This window comes from Durotheca rogersii (assembly GCF_024521655.1).
Source record: "Durotheca rogersii strain YMJ 92031201 chromosome Unknown GGS23scaffold_14, whole genome shotgun sequence".
Classification (NCBI taxonomy): domain Eukaryota; kingdom Fungi; phylum Ascomycota; class Sordariomycetes; order Xylariales; family Xylariaceae; genus Durotheca; species Durotheca rogersii.
This window is the reverse complement of record NW_026251245.1, coordinates 624,013-643,895: the sequence shown is the minus strand read 5'-3', so window position 1 is coordinate 643,895 and position 19,883 is coordinate 624,013. Positions and strand designations below refer to the sequence as shown.

Below are 19,883 nucleotides of genomic sequence, written 5' to 3'. Positions count from 1 at the left end.
TACCGGCCAGTCAGCCGGACCGCGTGGTGCTAGTCACGGCACTGTTCCGACAATCCCAGTCCTACTGGCCATTAGCCGGAGCTAAGGGCCAAGAGGACGATCTGGACACCCAGACCTCGTGGAGAGAGCAACGCATTCATGCGCGTCACCACCTCTGCCATCGTTATCATTACGGTTGTCATCGTCAGCATCGTCAGCATCACCACTACTCCCAATAAGAGGCCTTCCCCCGCCACCCCTCCGCGAGTCGTTCTCTTGCCTGCTCCAAATAAGAAAAGAAAAGAAGGCGGGGGAAGAAAGTAAAGGGGATAAGGAGCGAAAAGAAAGAGAGAAAAAAAGAGAGAGAAGAGAAACCAGGTCTAAAAACGGCGGATAGATGGGCATCGATGCATACCGAGCAGTCATTTTCGCTAGCAGAAGGCCAGCCAACCAGCAGCAATAAGCTGACGACATGCCGGCAGAGGACGGCCTCGAATCAGATCCGTACACGATCGGGAGAGACGGGAGGTGAGCTACGAAATACGATCGGGTCCGCGTGGGATGCGAAGCGTAGTAAGTTGTCAGTCAAGGCAAGTCAGCGTTGTAGGAGAAAGTTGTCGCCCTCGCCAGCTCTCTCTCCTTCTCTCTCTCTCTCTCTCTCTCCCTCTCTCCCTCTCTCTCCCTCTCTCTCGCGCGCGCTGGCGGGGAATCCCGTTACCGGTAAACAGCACCACGGGCTGCCAACTTGCTGGGCAGAGTGCCGCCACTGAGCCAGGAATGCCCTTTTCAGAATGCCATCTTACACGCTGGAGTGCCACAAGCAAGATAATCAAATAGCATCCCCTGCACGTCAAAAATGGATGTGTCGCCTCCCCCTCCCCCGTCCCTCCCCTTTTTCCTCTCTCCTCCGACTCCAATCCCCTTCCCCTGCTGTCCGTCCCGTGAGATTGCGTAGGTCTCTTCGGGTAATCTGCGTGGCACAGCTTCGAATGAGTCTTCCGTTAGGGGTTGGCGCTCGACGTCGAAACCAGAACAACAACTCGCGCAGATGACAAGTTTGGGTAAGTCTCGAGTTGTGAAGCGTAGCTCCTAAAACAACCCCCCCTCTCCCCTTCGGGCAACACGTACATGCTATCATCGTCTCAGCTCGCTCTCCTTCTTTCTCTCTTCTTGTTTTCCTCTTTCGTCTTTCTTCTCCCCCCTTTGGCTACGATCATACATGACATACTGGCGGTTAGGTAGATATCCATCCTTCCCCCTTCCTCCCCGCCCCATTCCCCTTCGTAAGCGCCATCACACGACCTCAGGGACACAGGCAAACAGGAAACCGACTTGATTTCGCGCATGCGGCATGATAACTCTGCATCGTCTCTCTCTACCTGTCTGGCGCGCTCGTGTCAAGGCCAACGCGATCATATCCGCGCCTCGGGCAGGTTTCTGTCAGGTGGATGGGTGGGACTGACTGGATGTAAGTCTTCTCAACAGCTTGCCGGCATTGCGGCCTGCGTCTGGCCCGGCTCACGTCCGCCAATATGTTGAGAGTCCATACGAGGGCAAGTTTCAGGATTTCAGGATTTCAACAAGACAACCAATTTTTTTTTCTTCTCTCTCTTTCTCTCTCCGTCTCTTTCTCAACGACCTCTCTGGACAACACACACACACACACGCACGCACACAAGCAAGGTAGCGTCACGGTCACATGCCGCATGCCACATGGAAAAAGAAAATATACCCGGCCTCCATCGACTGCGCAGGGATCCTGTCCTTTTTTTTTTTTTTTTCCTTTCCCTCTCCCTTACCATGAAGCTCGCCTAATCACATGGCTGGACCGCGATACACACACATCTGCGCCCCGAGCAATCCCCTTCCTCCACCAGTGTGTGCCATTGCCGGCCCCCCTACCAGCCAGCATCTCTCACGCAGGGTCACCTCTGGGCATCGCTGGATATCTCTCGGTATGCATGTACGTCCGTCCCATCCATCCACCCATCAGCAACCCGTCAACACGCCCCAGCCTCTCTAGACGAGATATCCGGCTTGCGAATACGCACCGTGATGCGGCACGGCATCGCGCTCTCTACGCCAGAGCAGGTATAGGGCCTTCATATGACATCCTCGACACCCTCCCTGCCGGACGTCTCCCTCCCCTCTCTCCCTCCACCCATCCCCTCTTTTTTCCCTCTTCCTGGAAGTCCTAGCCGGCGGCGCAGTACCGCGGGCGTGTCCTCTCTGGCCCGAATGCGGGCGTTCCCAGAGTGACGCATGCGCGCAGGTAATGTAGGTACAGATGAAGATTCGATGCCACCTCTTATGTAGCCATCGTGCCACTTGTACATGGATATCCGGGGTGTTCTACCCTAACCAGGGAACAGGCATCTATGATACACATAGAAATCTAGTTATTTATATAGCTATTATACATGAGCTATGTATACATCTATGTACGATGCAGGTGGGCATCCTGGTACTCGCTCGCCTGGCCCACTAACACCGCAACGCCGTCACCATCGCCGTCACCATCGCCATCGCCATCGCCATCGCCGTCCCCACCCCTACTACCTACCTACTTACTGCCCCTAACGCTGCTACCTACCGCTACCACTGCACTGCTACCACTCACCACCACCACCACTCACCACCACCACTACCACTACTACCACCACCACCACCACTACTACTACTACTACTACTAATAATACCAATACCACCATAATACCCGCAACCACAACTACCACCATCCACGCATTGGCTTTTTTTTTTTTTTCTTTGCGCGTGCGTACTCCGAGAGCCCCATCGCGTCCTCCACCTAGCCACCTCTCCTACCTGTATCCTTCTCTACAGGCAGCCAGCTCATCTCGCGGCCACATCCCGCGATGCACCGGGATAAAAACACACACATAACCTGCCTGCACGCATGCATGTAGGTCTACGTGAGGCGGTTGGGTTCCACCTCGCTTCCTATCGTCCTTCTCCCTCACGTGTGGCCCTCCGCCTCTTCCTCCCCCTCCCCTCCCAAGTAGGCATAGTAAGTAAGGTCAGTAAGGTAAGGCAGCTGTAGGTGACCTGTCCGACCTGACTGCGCAAGCATACTACCCCCTTGTGAGACTCGGCGAGGGTCTATGTTGTTCCTCCGTTCCCCTCCCCCCCCCCCTCTCTCTCTCTCTCTCTCTCTCTCGGCGCGCCGAGCTGGTCGCTGCCTCCTCGGATCCGATTCTGCTCCGTCTCAGCGTGGGACGCCACGAGGCATCGAGAGCCCGGCGATGTGACCTACCCGATTAGGCATGCTAGCGGTGGACCTCGTGGTTGGAGGAATCCCATCGGTCCCAGTGGATATCGACTCCGGCGTTTGGTCGTCCACTAGGGATGCAGGTGGATAATTTGCTCAGGGGTTTGTTTCTCTATTTTTTCTTCTCTCTGGTTCCCTTTCCGCTTTGGTTCTGGCGTTAAATCACTCGGAGGAAACGGGGACAGGGGGGGCTGCAGATGTGGGAGGGTTGTCTTAGTCTGGGAGCGAGAGATGCAGAAAGACAGAGAAAAAGAGGGTATAGTCTAATGAGTCTACATATGCATACTACCTACATCGCTATGGGGGTCGCAACGTAGTAGGGGCTCTCTTGTTACTGGGAGGGAAAAAAAAGGGGGGAGGGAACAAGCCGGTTAGTTCATTGCCGACAGCCCTGCGAGGCGGCCCTCTGCTGCTCTGGTGGTGGTCCATCCTTGCCCCGTCCTTACACCTATCCTTGCTTGACGGGATATTCCCAACTCCACTCAGCTTCCTATTCCTACAGCCGACATAGCATCGCCAGGCCGTGCAGATTCTGCAGTCCTCGTCTCCCCCTTTGGTGTCACCACAGCACGTGGGAGGGGGCTTTCCTGTCGAGACCCAGCACGAAACGAGATGGCATCCTAATCTCGCGAGCAGCGCCGTCTGCGTATCGTAGGTATGGTAGGGATTTGGCAACCTCTCCAGTCTAGTCCCTCCGAAGGCGATCCTCCATCCGTTCCGTAGCTCTACTTGGCGAGTTCGTATCATCGGCAAAACTTGGCGCGCTCTGGATGCAACCAGTTTTTCTGACATGTCGCATTCCCGGAGGTTAGACATGCTGTCGGATTCGCGAGGGCCGCCTGCTTGGCTGTCTGTTGCACATCGGCTCTCCTATCACTACGTACTCGTGGTGCCGCTGCCGTTGCCGTTCACCTCTGCCGTTGTCGTGGTTCGTCGATTCGCAGCATCTCCGCGACAGGTCTAGAATAAAAGAGGGGGAGGGGGGCTTCTCGAAGTGTTCGAGAATCCTTGCTCGAGGAGGATGTGAAAGACATACACCTAACAAGAGAAACCAATACAAACAACAATGTCTATCTACACTAACAGGTGTACTACTTTGTATCTATGCCCCAATTTCGGAGAAGATGAGCGGGAGGGGAGGAGGAGACGGAGAGAGAAAGACACGGAAAAAAAAAAAAGAAAAAGAATAATAAAAGGAAACAAGGAAAACAGCGTCCGACTCGTCGCCGAGACATCCCAGGGTTCATCACGGAACTTAATACTTCCTGGCCTCTCTCGCTAGTCCAGAGTGATTCCAATGTTGTCCATTGCTTGGTAATGGGCGGCCGGCGCGGGAGAGTATTCCCTCAAGATAGCCTACCAACGTACATGCGTGTACGTGCCTACCTACCTACATTAATACCTACCTACACGATGCCATACATGGCACATACCTACCTACATATATACAACGCATACGACATACATACACCCTATCGGACTAGGGGGGGGGAGCTGGGGCTCACGGTTCATCTACACCGGCCCTCACCGGGGTATGGGTATGAGTCGGTCGGCTTCGGGCTAAGGGCTCAAGTCATATTATGCCGAAGTCCCGAGAAGTTTTCGGAATCGCTGCAGGCCACGCTCGCGCTCGAGCTGCTTTTCCTCTCTCCGCTCCTCTCGCCCGCCTAGCTCGCGAGCGAATTTCCACGTCTGGTCGGCGTGCATCCAGCACGTCCACCGTGCAAGCGGGAGTCTGTTATGACCGGGGAATTTCTCCCATCTACCTGCCTACCTCTCTCTCTGTGTGTCTGTGTCTGTGTCTGTCTGTCTCTCCTTCAACCCTGGACGAGGGCGGCACTCGCAAGTGGGTAAAACCAGCCCTATTAGGCAAGCTAGCTATTCCCGTTATATTAGGCGGACCCATTCTGGCTACCGTCGGGATCGCTATGATGCTTTGGGCATCGCCGTACGTGGAGGAGGGTTACTCATGTTACGAATCACCTACCTAGACGGCATGAATTCCGATAGTGTATACGCGTGCGATGCGGTTCGACAGGTGTTGTGTTTCGGTAGTTCGTATTACTGTGGAAAACCTGTCTTCCCGACTCTGTATGCCACCGAGGACGCATTGGCGTTCATGCCGTCGTTCGCCAATGTGTGCCTAGAGAGTTGCACGTAATCGCTCAACCAACCTCGCGTTGGGGGGGGAGGGGGGGTTATCTAGAGAGCACTGACAAGGCGCGCGAGTCTCGATGCGTCGCGGTGGCGCTTCACGTAGCCCGAAACACTATCCGTTCATGTTCGGGTCGATACCACCATCCAGCAGCGGCTTTTGCGCTATTCGGACGACCTAGGTAGGGCCTCATCGAGTCTTGCTTGCGACCACCCAACGCCCCCAATACATACGCATATTACCCCCGTCAAAACGCGTCCTTGTTCCAAGGTCGATATGCCGGATCTCGAATCGTAATAAGGTTATTGCCCCCGCAGATCTATTGCAGGGCGGTACGTATGTGCATATGGACGGGATGAATCTCGGATGCTCCATCGAGGGTCTCCTCCTCCCACTGCCGCTGCCGCCGCCGCCGCTGCTACTACTGCTACTGCTACTGCTACTGTTCCTCTCGTCCTGAAACGCAACACAAGGGTCGGGATGGAGGAGGGACACACGATGAAGGAGGGAGGGGAATTAATAACAATATGGCACGATGCCATGTCGTAATACCCGGCCATCCCTGGCGCCTTTTTCCACCGGTAACCCAGGAACCATGGGCGATGATCCCGCGGTCCGTGACCTGTCACCCCGCCACTGCCACCTCACCCGCATGAAGCACAATTCATGTGACAGTGCCAATTCCTTACCTGGAGTGACCTGGGACCTCTCGAGGAGACGAGGTCCCGAGGAAGCCGACTGACTTCTTGCAGGTGTCCCGCCTCCTGTAACCCTAAGTTTACCACGGGAGTACCTACGAAATTCCAGCCTTCACCTGAGACATGACAGCACGTGCAGGGACTCATATTCACCAGACGAAGACGAGGAAGAAGGTCTAAGAAGCCATAAGAAGCCAAAGAAGCCTTAGATCGTCGTGCCCCCCCTCTCGGCGACTTAGTTGGCGTCTTGGTACCTACCTAGGCACTACGTAAGATCTGCCTGCCGGCCGGCCTTCAGCGGGAACTATTTTGGGCCAGGCCCGGACTTGGTACCAAACTATTAAGTACCTGAAAACACATTCGTGTCAAACACGGTATCAAACACGGTACAGGTTTACGAAGACCGCGGTAGTATTGGAGTTTCATCAAGGCTAGGGAGGGGAGGGGGGGGGGAGCCAATATGGGTCTCTTGGAGGTAAGGGACACACACCCGTCCGGACTACCTCGCAGGAAGCTCTCAATTAAACCTAGCTATAATGCGTACGGCATAAGCAATTTGGTTCCAGACAATCCGAAGGCAATTATGCCTATGCGGTAGCATCCAAAACCGGGTAGGGGCGCACCCAGCGATGCGGAACCATCGATACGGTCCCCTCGGAGAGAGGGGAGGAGAGGGGGGGGTTATCTCCCTGCGAAAGCCTATCGTCTCTCCCAGACACCCCGGACCGGAGGGGAGGGTGTAATAATGGCAGCGAGAGTAAGGACCGGGTTTGTTCGAGTACTACGTTATACGCAGTATGTGTGTAGGTAGTACGTAAAACTGTATGCACACACACGGACTTGTGATGGAGACCTTGTCTGGAGCCGACTACCTATCAGGAAGTGCGGCGCCACGTCCCCGAACACGTTCCGTCAGCACAGTGTGATAGATAGAGCCCTACAAGAGAGCAGAGGAGAGGTGGTGACGGTGCTGGCATCGGTAGTTGTCGCTGTTGTTGTGGTGGCAGGCAAACGAAACGAAGGGGAGGAGGAGGGCGGCGCGGCGATACGAAGAGGCGGGAGGATAGGGGGGGGGGGGACGTGAGGAGAAACAGAGAGGGCAGAGAAGGAGAGCGAGGAGAGACAGGAAAAAACCAAAACCCGCCTAGTTAATATAACTAACTTCAAAGACGCGCGCAGCTCTTCCTGCTTACGTTGGCGTCTTACATTGAGATCTGCTGCCGCCGCACTGAGGGCGGACCGACCCGAAAGTACGGATCGCCCGAGCATCCCAAGTCCTACGACCATCTACATACCTACCTGCCTACCTACATATGTATGTATGTACACGTCGGATCGCGATCCTGGCTAGACCCTGTGTTATAGCAAGATTACTGCGCCGGGTATGTTTCTGTGTGCATACCTAGGTACAGGTGTACGGGGGTAGGCAAGCAGGGCAGTTATAAGTCCGCGTAGTATACCTACCTTTGCGAGCGTGCCTCGCCGACGGAAGCCGTCCGACCACCTGTCTACGTAGACGACGTCTGACCGCCTCGCCTCGCGAAGGCCATCCCGTCGCGATATCAGACCTAGTATTATCGAGCGCCTCAGGGCGTTCTCTGCCTCCCCTTGTCTGCCTCTCGCCTCCTTCCCCCCCCGTTATCCCCCCCTACTCTCCCCCCCCCTTTTTTTTTTCTTCTCTTCCATCTGCACGTATAGATAGGGTGATATCCTTCTCCGATGTATGTGTCGATCCATTTATACATGCATGTGTATGTATGTATGTATATCTACGTATGCGTATGCGTATGTAGGGTTTGTGGTGGTATCCTTGCCGCGTTGGCTCGGCAGCGTAAGCAGTAGCTCAGTTGGCGAGGGACGCCTCTCATCCGCGGGGGCTGACTTGCGTCGCAGTTAATGGATGTCCTCGGAACTCGGGCGGTAGCATGGCACGCCTATATCTCAAATGAGCCACATGTATATGTGTGTGTGTGTGTGTGTGTGTGTGTGAGAATACTCAAGTGTGGGGGTTTACTTGGCAGAAAGAAAGCAAGTCGTCGAGTGCGTGTCCGCCACTCGCTCACGGTAGCCATAGCCAAACATGTCGTCGCGCCCTCATGTTGCCGTTGCCGTGCCTGGTTGGCTCACGCACAGCTAACCGCCGCTTCTGGCGCGCACGCGACCCCTTAACCCGGTGAATGGCGCCAGCAGATCGTTGCTCCTCGCCGATTATTCTAGATCTCGATCTCCCCCCCCCCCGGTCGTGGAGAATTAGACGACGGCGAACGATACGGGGGAGGAGGAGGAGAAGGAGGAGAAAGAAGCAATGAGAGACGAGCTCATCTCAGAGATGCCTGGCGGGGCGACCAATGGCCGATTCTGCACCGTCGAGCTCCGAGCGGCGGGCGGCGGGCGGTGGCGGCGCCTGCATAGGCACGTACGTCGTCGTCAAGCATTCGTGGTTTTGCTTTTTCAGCGAGGACGGCGCAAGGACGGCGCTCCTCGATCGCCCCTCTTGAAACGAGAAGGGCCTGCCTACCGACGAAATTGGCAGTCGGCGACCATCATCGCCAGAAGCGGCCAGAGCTGAGCCCGTCGCGACCCTTGTCGGAGTCCAGGTAGGAATATGCACCCTCGCTCTGATTCGGCCGGAGCGTCGCGTGCGCGCCGTCGTCCACCACCACCACATCCTCCTAACTCTCCGATGCGAAATCGACGATACTCGGCGGAGGTTGCTGTTAGGAGGTGGTGGTGGGCGCGCGTGATGCCCAACATCGGTGCCCGGGCGAATGGATACGAATCGATGGGGTCCAACCAGCGATCAACCTGTATACTTTTACGACCCTCCCCCAGCCGATCGATCCAATACCGCCGGGGCTAGACTGTCGGCAGGCCACCCCCTTTCGAGGCACAATAGGGCCAGCTGACGAACCTACTTTCGCTTCCAGACGACGTGCTGGGGTGGTCTTACGCCGGCGGACCGTGATACCTTGATGACTATGGGTGAGGCTGGACTTCCCGGCTGGAACTCCCCACCGCTAGAGGGTTTGGCGCAAGATCGCGAGGGGTGCCGCAAAAGAGCTGCCGGTTTCCCACAGGCTGGACTTTCGGAGGAGGTCTCGGACAACAGAGGGGAACTAATACAGGAATATCGAAGCGCGAAGTGGATGCAAGCTACGTAAAATCCCACAACTCCGAACGGTGCCCCCCCTAACGCGCGCGAACCCCTATCTCTGGGTTATGCCATACTCCGGGCTGACAGCACGGAATCGTCAGCCCGAGATGTATTATTCTCGAAGGAAACCGACTCGCTGGAACCGTGAGGTTCCGTTGGAAGAGAGACCGACTGTGGAGCCGTGAACCCTGTGTCGAAAAGCCACCGGTGAGATGAGAAGCATCACACGTTCCAATACCTGGATATTACTGTCGTCACAGCTATTACACCGATAGCCACGCCGCCAGGTCGTCCATTCTCGTCGTCGAGACGAAGTGACGCAAGTTGCTCCGAAGAAGCAAAATATCGTATCATCGGCGCAGCTCGCATGCTACCGAGGTTTCGTCGTGTATTAGGATGTATTAATATAATAGTCTCGCCGGCGCTATTTCGACCTGCGTCCATGCGGATGCCGACGCGAGGGCGCCACCCACTATGGCTAAGAGCCCAGTAGAAACCACCACGATGTAGGGACGGACATTTTCCCCCTCGCAGGCATAAGACTAGAAACGCCTAGTCGCTGCGGAGGGGAGAGGGGGGGGGGGGGGGGGGGGGATGGGAGGAAGGACACAGAGGCCACGAGATTGGCCGAAGTTTCCAGCCAGGTAAGCAACCTCGTCCGTGCGGAGGGCGTAGGGGATAAGCCATTCGGAGGATTGGCTGCCGCTGCATTGCAAAGCTCGACGCGCAGCTCTACGGCGCGCGCCCAGCGATGCGGGCGTAGTTCAAGCCGTGAGAAGGAGTGAGTGCCCAACCTTGGCGTCTCGAGGTTGGAACTGGCTGCTCGACACGAACCGGCCACCCGGTGGCAGGATAGGGCTGTACTGCTAGCATTCCGTGATAATACGGCCTACGAGAGCGGTGCTCATCAGTGAAACCCGCTTCGGAAAATACACGAGACCCCGCTGTTCGACGGGAACGGGGGGGAATAGAAACGGTAATACACGATATAGGAAGGCATATCAGTTGTCTCGACAATGTAAGTGCGTGAGTATATGGGATGGTTGGATTTAGTAGGTACTAATACCGTTTGGCTTGGTAATTTGTTCGACAGAGCTACATATTTACACATACATCGGTAACATACCTATGTCTGTGTGTGTGCCTACAGGTACGCTCCGGATCAGCTGTAGTTGTGATAATATTACACAGCTTCAGGTTGACTATAGGTGCTAATTAATGCCTAGGCACCAACCCGACGAGGCCCTGGGGTGTAGTCTGCCTTGTAACTTGTTATGAGAGTATTATCTCCTGTTTCGACAGCCAGGCACACAAGTCTCGCTGCCTGCCGCTCGCAAGTATTGGGGTTAGGAAGAGAGAGGCTTTTCGGTTCTATTAGCCTCCAGATTGGGGCGTTATTAGGCAGGTAGGTATAACAAAGTCCGCATCCAAGCCGTATACCTGGCACGGGAATCGAACAGAGAGAGATTGTTTCTCATTACTGATCCTCGTCTCTCCCGTCCCCCACGTCCTCTTCCCATAGGCAGGCGTGGATAAGAATACACGTGTATAAGAAGAGCACACGTGTATAGGGGCTCGTATAAGACATAACCCCGTGATGCATGGCCCGTGCTCTCGTTTCGTGGATGAACACTGTATATATTCATATACCCATATATCGGGGCTATGGCACTAACAGGAGCCTACGCGGTACGTCATCGGTACCCAGGTACCCGGAGCTCCGTAATTTCCCACGTGCGCGTCTTGCCAATCTGGCCGTATCCTCTACCTACCTACTTACCCTAGCATCCTCACTCTTCCTCATCGTCCCCTTCGCCCGTCTCATCGCCGACGTAGCCTTGCGCCCTCTGCTGACACCCGCGCCTACATGTTTCTTGGATGCGCTGTTTTGGTTGTATTGCGTGGTATGTAGGCAAGTATTTAGTAGGATCGATCGGCTGGTCAAAGGGGTAGTGACCTGCTGTTCGCGATACTAGCGAGGTGAGGCGGAGCCTCCCACCCGCCCGTCATGAGTCGCTCGCCCGCGTCTTCGGGCCTATTGCCCATGCCTGGATCGCCGTCGTCGTCCTGGGCCCTCTACCGGGCTCGGCTCGCCGCCGTCTTCCGGGACACCGACGCGTCGGTCCTGGCCGCCTTCTGGCTTTTTGGTATGCGTCATTCTCTCTATCTTGCCCCTGCTCGGTCCTCGGCCCGTCTTCCCCCCTGGACTCCTGCTGATCGGTGGGATTTAACCATAGGCTTAATCAACAATGTCCTGTATGTCATCATCCTCTCCGCAGCCCAAGACCTCGTCGGGTCCGAGGTGCCTAAGGGAGTCGTCCTGCTCGCCGATGTCATGCCCTCGTTCCTGACCAAGTTGGTCGCCCCCTACTTCATACATAAGGTCCCCTACTGGCTGCGGGTGATCGTCTTCGTCGTCGGCTCGTCACTCGGCATGTTCCTCATCGCACTTACGCCGCCCGACAAGTCCGTCAGCGTCAAGATGGCCGGTGTCGTATTCGCAAGCCTGAGCAGCGGCGGCGGCGAGCTAAGCTTCCTCGGCCTGACCCATTACTACGGCCACATGAGCCTGGCTGCGTGGGGAAGTGGCACCGGCGCGGCCGGTCTCGTCGGCGCAGGCCTATACGTCGCCCTCACCGACTGGTTCAACTTTGGCGTTAGGAACAGTCTACTAGCCTCTGCATTCTTACCTCTGGTGATGCTCGTTAGTTTCTTTTGCATACTCCCTAGAGGACCGCTTCATCAAGGCCAGCGAAGGAAAGAGTACCAGTCTCTACCGGATGGAGACCCGGCTCCGGATGATGTCGAGGACGATTTTCCCTCTACCGAGACGACATCTAGTCTGCTGTCGCCCGAGTCCGGGTCGGGAACTAATAGGGCGGATTCTCTGTCCCAGTTCCAGGCAAACATGCGGCGGGCGAAATTGCTATTCTTCCCTTACATGCTACCGCTGTTATTGGTCTACGTCGCCGAATACACGATTAACCAGGGCGTATCACCGACGCTGCTGTATCCGCTGGAGTCCACGCCCTTCACCGAATATCGTGACTTCTATCCTATGTACGGCTTCCTGTACCAGCTTGGCGTCTTCGTATCCCGCACCTCGATCGCGTTCGTTCGAATCCGACACCTCTACATCCCTTCCTTCCTTCAGGTGGGCAACCTCGTCCTCCTAACGCTGCACGCGCTGCTAGCTTTTATCCCGAGCGTGTACATAATCTTTGTCATCATATTCTGGGAAGGCCTTCTAGGCGGAGCAGTATACGTGAATACGTTCGCCGAAATCATGCACAATGTTCCCGCCACCGAGCGAGAATTTAGCCTTAGCGCGACGAGCGTCAGCGATAGCGGCGGCATCTGTATCGCCGGCTTTTTGGGCATGGCTATGGAAGTGTGGCTTTGCAACTGGCAGGTTCAACACGGCAGAGACTGGTGCAAGAGAATCGAAGCTAGCTAGAGAACAATACATTGGATAAGCGGCGCCTACGGACCTGTGATATATTGTGAGTAAAGGGGTTTAGGGGGACGTTATGGCTAGGCGTTAACGGAATTTCATACATTTATTAATGATTAGCAAGTTGACTTTGTCCTCCTCTTCTCCTCCGCTAGGAGGGGAGAAAGAGGGAGAGGACCGGGTAGAGCAGACTTCATGTAACCCTCTTAGTCAAGCTGGACCAACGATGCGATCTGCCTGTCCCCCGTCATAGTCGCTGTGCCAGCTCTGGTTCGGGCATGGCCAGCCCCAGTCCAGGTCCATGTTCAGGGCGCCGCCGCTCCATTGCGCAGGCGGTAGGATCCTGTTTTCGGTCCGAAAAGTTAGTGCCCATCCCCCATCCCCCCCCAGATCGCTCACGGACCGGGGGCGAGGTAGAATCTGTCGGGTGGGTATGGACTGTTGACGTACATGTCCCACTGCACGTCGTTTCCCATCATGAGGTTCGGCGTGACGTTGCCGAAGCTGTCGTCCACGAAGTCGTCCAGGTCCATGTTCTCGGGGGCGTAGACGTAGCTGGGGATCCCGGCCGCCACGTCCTGCTCGAGCTCGGGGCACCTTTTCCCCTGCGGGTAGCTGCCGGGGGACACCTGGTCCTCGGCTGTGGCCACGGTGTCGCCGCCGCTGCTGCTCCCGCTCCCGCTCCCGCTCCCGCTCCCGCTCCGGTCGCCCAGGTCCCTAACCACCAAGCCCTTCATGTCGGGCGGGTGCATGTGCAGCGAGTGGATCCTGTCCTTGGGGATGATGTCGAGGGCGCTCGCGAACTCGAAGGCGGCCTTGGCGAACCGCGCGTTGGTCCCGCACATCTCTATCGTCGACATGACGTCGCACAGCTGCCGCACCACGTCCTTCATCTCGTCGACCGCGTGCGCCTCGACGAGCCGCGGCCGCCGGATCTCGGCCCGCTCCTCCTCGCCCAGCAGCAGCTCCGGCGAGAAGAGCACGAGCGAGATGTCGAGGCTCGCCATGTACGCGTAGAAGATGTCGACCCAGGTGACCCCGTTGACGCAGCCGGCCCGCCGCATGCCGATGAGGTACCCGCCGCAGCGCATCGCCGCCGTCAGGCAGACCCGGGCCAGGGCGCGGATCGTGCCGCCGTCCGGGCCGAGGGGCTCGCCGCCGTGGCCGGCCTGCATGGTCTCGAGGAGGAAGGGCCGCGTCAGGAAGCTGAGCGCGTAGTGGTAGCGGACGTGGAGCAGGGTCGCGCTGCGCCACTCGTTGGCGCTGGCGCCGGCGCCGCCGTCGAGCCCGGGCCCGGGCGCGCCGGGCCGCAGGCCCCGCGGCAGCGCGTCCTCCCAGCGGGCGAAGGCGTCGAGGAAGCCGAGCGCGCGCGCGTGCATGCGGCCGGGAACGAGGCTCGGGTCGAAGACGCCGCGGCGCACGGCGGCGACCAGCATGTCGAGGCGGGCGGAGTGCTCGATGTAGCGCGGCGGCAGCAGGTTCGCGTCGAGGAAGTCGTCGTTGGGGATGCCGGCGTCCATCTCGCGGTCGTCGACGGCGCTGGGCCGCCCCAGCGAGCAGCACAGGAACTGCTCGAACCCGTACAGCGTCCACCACACCAGCTTGCGCTGCTGGCGCTCCAGCGGGTCGAACAGGTCCGACGCGCTCTCGCGGTGCATCCCCAGCGCCACCGCCAGCCGGCACCCGGCCCCGTGGAACGCCCACGCGCTCGTCCGGTCGTTCGTGTTGTGGTAGTACAGCGCCAGCAGCAGGTACGCGCACACGTTCGGCAGGCTCGACGTGCCCAGCAGCAGCGGCATCTCGTCCACGCGCGCGAACCAGCGCCGCTGGAAGTCGAGCGAGTCGGCGCTCTGCGGCAGCGCGCGCGAGCCCAGGATGAAGATCATGAACAGGCAGCACAGCCAGCCGACCGAGGCCGAGACCTCGCGCGCGCGCTCGCCGGCGCCGGTACCGCCGCCGTCGCTACCGCCGCTGCGGTGCGCCGCCCAGCACCGCCACATCTTCTCGTACGCGGCCTGGAAGGTGAGCCGGTGGAACAGCACGAAGTTGGGGTGCACGAGCCGGAAGAAGGCGTCGACGCACGCGTCGGCGTAGTCGCGCGGCGGCAGCTCCAGCGCCGACACGCGGCGGCGGAAGCGCCAGAACTCCGGGTCGTCGGGGTAGTCGCGCAGCACGTCGACGCAGATGCGCGGCGGCGCGTCGCCGTCGAGGTGGTCGAGGTCCGGCGGCGGCGGCTCCGGCGGGTCGGCGCGCCCGGCCGCCGGCGACCCCCCGCCCCCACCACCGCCGCCGCCACCGCCGCCGCTGCGCCCCGAGTCGCCGAGCCCGCCCAGCGACGCCGCCAGCAGGTTGTTGATGAAGACCGACGTCTTGCCCTGGGCCAGGCTGCGCCCCGCCTGCATCGTCTTGGTCGAGCTCTTCCTGCGCGGCGCCGGGTACCGCCGCGAGAACAGCTCGCGCACCTTGGCGTAGAACGCGAGGCTCCCGCTGGGCCCGATGTAGTGCGGCCGGCCGCCGGCGTCGAGGATCAGGCCCGTGAATTCGTTGTTCGGGTCGATGATGTTGTTGGCGACGTTCGTATTGTTGGCGCTGCCGCTGCCGCCGCCGCCGCCGCCGCCCTCCGCCGTCGCGGTCGGCGGGCGCTGCGGGGCCGTCGACGAGATCACTCCGCGCAGGTAGGACGGGGGGAGCAAGATCTTCTGGTCGTCGGCCCCGGCTATCGCCACGAAGTTGGATTCCAGGCTCGGTGTCAAGGGATTCGGGGGTGCTCGCGGCGACGCTCCGGTGGCCGGCTCGGCCTTCACGGGGCTGTCGACGGCCGGCGGCGCCCCCGGCTGGTCGCGCGCCTCGCTGAAGTCCGGCATGGGTATCGCCCTCTCCCGCCCGAAGGCCACCAGCTCTTCCGCGGGCGCGCGGGGGTTCAGGTCCGGGAACAGGCCCGCGACGAGCGCCTCGAGCGCGCGGTACCGCTTGTCCAGGTTCTCGACGCTGCCGTACACCCGCTGCTTCCGCGGCATGGTCGTGACGCATCGGATCCCCGCCTCGGTGCACAGCTTGCACGGCGGCTGGGTGTCGGGCTGCCCCCCGTCGGCGGGGGGCGTCGGAGCGGCCCTGAGGCGCACGCACTTGCACCGCCGCGTCTTGCAGGCGTCGCAGCTCACCTGGGTCCTCTTCCGCAGGGAGTTCGGGATGCGACGCTTGGCGCGCTGCTGCTCTCTCTGGTCTGCCGCCGCGCTCGACGCCGCGCTGGCGAAGTCGCCCGGGCTTATGAAGGCTGGGGGCCCCTCCGGGTCCGGCAGCGGCGTCTGGGGCACGCCAAACGGATGGTGGGTGACGGCGGCGGAGGAGGCGAGGTTATCGAGCCCGCCCGGTAGCGTCGGTATCTGCGGCGGCAGCCCGTGGTTGGGGTCTGGGACGGGCGGTCCGTTCATGGTGGTGGTGTTGCGTCGTGGGAAGATACGGCAGGTGTATTATAGCGTCTCCAGCTGTATCGCAGCGCAGTATCCTGAGTCATCGGACGGTTGGAGTTTCGTGGGAACGATACATCCAGAAGATGGGAGATGGAAGAAAGGGGCGGTTGGCATGTCGACGAAACGAGATATAAAACGCCTCGCTCTCCCTTCGGCGGATAGTGACATCTTTCGTTTTGGTTTTAGGAGTTAAGAGTCGTCCCGGACATCTCCACTCGATGACTTCTATATCCTCGAGCCTTCTCCCCCCCCTGCGCCCCCCGTCTGATGATCTCGCCGCTACAGGGTCAGAGATAAGGGGGGCAACACCATCTGGTCATCATTACATCAAAACATTCGCTCTGCCCTATCACCGTGACGACCGCCCAGCTAGTCCTGGGCTCTAGACTCGACCAGGCCGAGAGGGGGGCAAGAAGAGGGAGTGGATGGATGGCGCGGCAATCGGGCCGCCGAGATCATCGCCTCGGGTTGTCGTCCTAATCGTGTGCCCCCCTTCCCACTCGGGTTCAGGGCACTCCAACTCGACGGCTTTGTCCACTAGAGCCTCACTTATTAGTATCGCCGCGTTCATAGTTGGCGTATCATTACTGCTGCTCGGCTTGGCCGCTTGCCTTAGGCCCGGGGTAATAGTCGCTAGTGTACGTGAGGTGTGGCGGTCCTTTCTACCCGGGTCATTAGGCTGTAGTAGAGCTATCGGAAGCTCGGCGACCTCGTTCGTTCGCTCGTGGTTTCAAATTTGCGAAGTATATATACGTAAAAGAAGAGAGATGGTGGATGGGGTGTTCTGGCCACTGGCCCCTACCACGGTCTCGTGTGCACACGCGAGTGGTGGAAGGGGTTGTTAATGAACACGAGAGGACGGCATAATTAGATAGAGAATCGCCAGTCACGCCTCTGCTTTCACACGCTCCTCCTCTTCCTTTTTGCAGTCTGTGCCCTCAGTTTCTTCCTTGAACTTCCTGTCCTCTTCCCGGTCGCTATCGTTCTCTTTCTTTTTAGCCGCATCTCCGTCTTCCCTCTTGATCACCCGAGCTTCCTGTTCCATCATCCGAACATCCTCCGTCTCCTCCTTCATAATCTTTGCATTTCCCGTCTCCTCCTCCTCTACCGCGTCTTGCTCCCCGCCCTTATCCCTATCTTCGCTCTTCACCACCTTGTCATCTTCTTCGCCCTCTCCTTTTCCTTCTATCGCCTCCTCATATCCGTCCCCCTCCTTTTCGTCCTTCTCTGCCTTCTCCTCTTCCTCCTCCGTCCTCACCTCCCCCTCCGCCGCCATCCTTCCCCCGGGGAACGCCCTCCGCAGCGCGCAGCGGCCGCGGCTCCGGCCACCAGCGCGGCACTCGTCGCAGGCGCGGCCGTGCTCGACGAGCAGCACGTGGAGCGCGTACTTGAGGCGGGGCGGGACGCGGGCGTCGAGGTGAGCGAAGGCCTCGTCGCGGGACGCGCCGGCCGGGCGCCAGCCGAGCTGGCCCGTGATGCGGTGGACGTGGGTGTCGACGGCGAAGCTGTCGCGCCCCGCGCAGAACAGCAGCACGCAGCTCGCCGTCTTGGGCCCGACGCCGCGGAACGAGATCAGCTCGCGCATCGCCGCCTCGTCGTCGTAGTCCTCCGCCCCCACCCCCGCCCCCACCGCCCGCTGCAGCAGGTGGTCCAGCGAGTACGTCCCGTACCGCGCCTCCACCTGCCGCAGGATGTCGACGATCGCCCGGCTCTTGACCCCGCCCAGCCCGCCCCGCGCGATCGCCCGCTCCAGCTTCGCCGCTCCGCCCTCCGCCACCGCCCGCCACCGCGCCTGCTCCGCCGACTCGTCCCCGCCGCCGGGCCCGTACACCTCGTCCATATCCAGCTTCGCGCGCGCGCTGTTGCTGTTGCTCGTGTTCTGCGACAGGATCGTGCGCACCAGCGCGTCCAGCACCGACGGCGACTCGCCGCACCCGGCGCGGTCTGTCGGCGCCGCCGCCGCCCCTGCCGGCCGTACCCGCGCCCCGTGGATCGATACTAGCACCGCGTGCGCCCGCTCGCACTCTGCCGCCGTCGGCCGCGCGAAGTCCGGGTACGGCGACTCGTTGGCGAAGCGCGCGTACGACTTGAGCTTCTTCGCGCGCAGGGTCGCTGCCTTGTCCTCGCCGCCGGCGGCTTTTTGTTTGCCTCGGCTCCCTCGGGCCGGTCCGCTTGCTTGCTGCGGGCTGGGCTCCTCTTCCTCCTCCTTCTTCGCGACCTTTCTAGGCCGACGCTCGGCAGCCTCGGCCTCGGCCTCGCTCTCGTCCCCCTTGATGGTGCGTGCCCTCTTACTCCGCCGGGATGGTGGGGCGGTGGCGGCGGCGGCGGCGGCGGGTCCTCGCGATCTTGTGGGCAAGTCTTCTCGTTTGGTAGACTCCACATCTTCTTCCTCTTCTTTCTTGCTCGCGTTCCTCGCACTGCGCCTGAGAGTTGCCGGCGGTTCCGCGCCCGCCGCCTTCACTCGAGCGCTGCTGGTTTTGGCCATAGCTGCCAGAGACGGGTCGGGAAAGATGCGACGGCGGTATAAAAGTATAGAAATGAATAGATGGATGGAGGAGATTGGGGAGAAAAGAAGAACATATGTGAGAGAAAAAGTGTCGGTGGGTAATGAGATCAACGCGTTATCTAGGTACCTAGATGTAGTGTGCACGACGCGATCACCCATACACGCAATAGAGACGGCCACCAGGTGAGTAGATGCGCGTGTCGACCGTATCAGTCGCGGTAGGTGTGTATACAAAATCTACTATCTTCAAGATGAAAAAGTAAAAAAAAAAAAAAAAGAAGAAGCGAATAAGCAATGCGCGTATGCAGCAGACGGGTACACTGGGTGGCGGTATGAAACGGCGAGATGAAGAAAATGAGCGGGAGAGTTGGTGATGTCCAGAGAGTAGCAGCCAGCCCCTTTCCCGAGTTGGCCAGAAGCGGGCGATGGGGGGGGAACGAACCCCTGCACGACCAGGCAGGGGACCGTGTGGTGGCTTTGCCGAGACAGGGCGAAGCCGGTATTGAACTGGAACTGGCTGGAACTGCTATACACGTACATATAGGGGACATGATATAGGGAAGACGAAGAAGGGGAATGCCTACATGCCTAGGTAATTAATACTGTGCACACTCGACAAGTTGAGATCGACGTCTCCAACCATCTCCATACGTCGTTCCCCTTTATCCGGGCGTGCCCTCTCGTGATGCATAACATTCACAGTATAGCCGCTCTTCTCCTCTGCAGCTGTGTCATTTTTATATTAAATACCCGTTTCTACTCCCACATCCGGTCGTGATTTAACGACTACTGCAACGCCCAACATAAAGCACTCCTAGTTGTCCATCCGTCCATCCCGTCCGTGTTACATGATACCCCAAAATGCCCCTGAGGAACGACAATGAGCGCCTGGGTTCCGTATCGCACGAGAAGCCACACTGAATTCGCCCGATAAATGTTATTCTACACTTTGAGAGACTACCTTCCTGGGAAAATGACTCGCAATTCCACCCCAGAGTTGCCACCCTCGTTAACGCCTTGTGCTTGCGCGAGATCCGGCCTGCCTTTTTTTTTTTGGCCGAATCCTATTCTAATCAACCGATGTGCTCCTTCTTTAGCTTGCGCTGACCCGGAAAGCCTTCGTTCGCATCTAGCATCGGAACATAACATCCAGACCACCTGTGGAGGCTATGGGCGCGAGG

The 19,883-nt window shown here is 58.9% G+C and overlaps 5 protein-coding genes across 5 annotated transcripts; 2 read left to right on the top strand and 3 right to left on the bottom strand.

The window, feature by feature from the left end:
- Positions 1–7,778: 7,778 nt before the first annotated feature.
- On the top strand, positions 7,779–8,364 carry GGS23DRAFT_113429 (uncharacterized protein). The gene is made up of 2 exons (XM_051511016.1): positions 7,779–7,949; positions 8,012–8,364. Exons 1-2 carry the CDS (start codon positions 7,842–7,844, stop codon positions 8,285–8,287), a joined length of 384 nt encoding a protein of 127 aa, XP_051370952.1. The 5' UTR covers positions 7,779–7,841; the 3' UTR covers positions 8,288–8,364.
- On the bottom strand, positions 8,365–8,938 carry GGS23DRAFT_113416 (uncharacterized protein). Its single transcript, XM_051511015.1, has one exon. The coding sequence runs from the start codon at positions 8,784–8,786 to the stop codon at positions 8,442–8,444; it is 345 nt and encodes a 114-aa protein (XP_051370951.1). The 5' UTR covers positions 8,787–8,938; the 3' UTR covers positions 8,365–8,441.
- Positions 8,939–10,961: 2,023 nt separating this feature from the next.
- On the top strand, positions 10,962–13,397 carry GGS23DRAFT_573375 (Batten's disease protein Cln3; the record flags this gene model as incomplete). Its single annotated transcript, XM_051516675.1, has 2 exons — positions 10,962–11,419; positions 11,510–13,397. Coding segments are annotated over exons 1-2 (1,355 nt in total), but the record flags the coding sequence as incomplete, so codon positions are not given.
- GGS23DRAFT_610929 (uncharacterized protein) lies at positions 12,868–16,157 on the bottom strand (the record flags this gene model as incomplete). The annotated part of the gene is made up of 3 exons (XM_051520362.1): positions 12,868–13,494; positions 13,531–16,010; positions 16,041–16,157. 3 exons carry the CDS (start codon positions 16,155–16,157, stop codon positions 13,122–13,124), a joined length of 2,970 nt encoding a protein of 989 aa, XP_051370949.1. The 3' UTR covers positions 12,868–13,121.
- A 925-nt stretch (positions 16,158–17,082) lies between these two features.
- Positions 17,083–18,681, bottom strand: GGS23DRAFT_597851 (DNA glycosylase; the record flags this gene model as incomplete). Its single annotated transcript, XM_051518690.1, has 1 exon — positions 17,083–18,681. One exon carries the CDS (start codon positions 18,679–18,681, stop codon positions 17,083–17,085), a length of 1,599 nt encoding a protein of 532 aa, XP_051370948.1.
- Between the last annotated feature and the right edge of the window lie 1,202 nt (positions 18,682–19,883).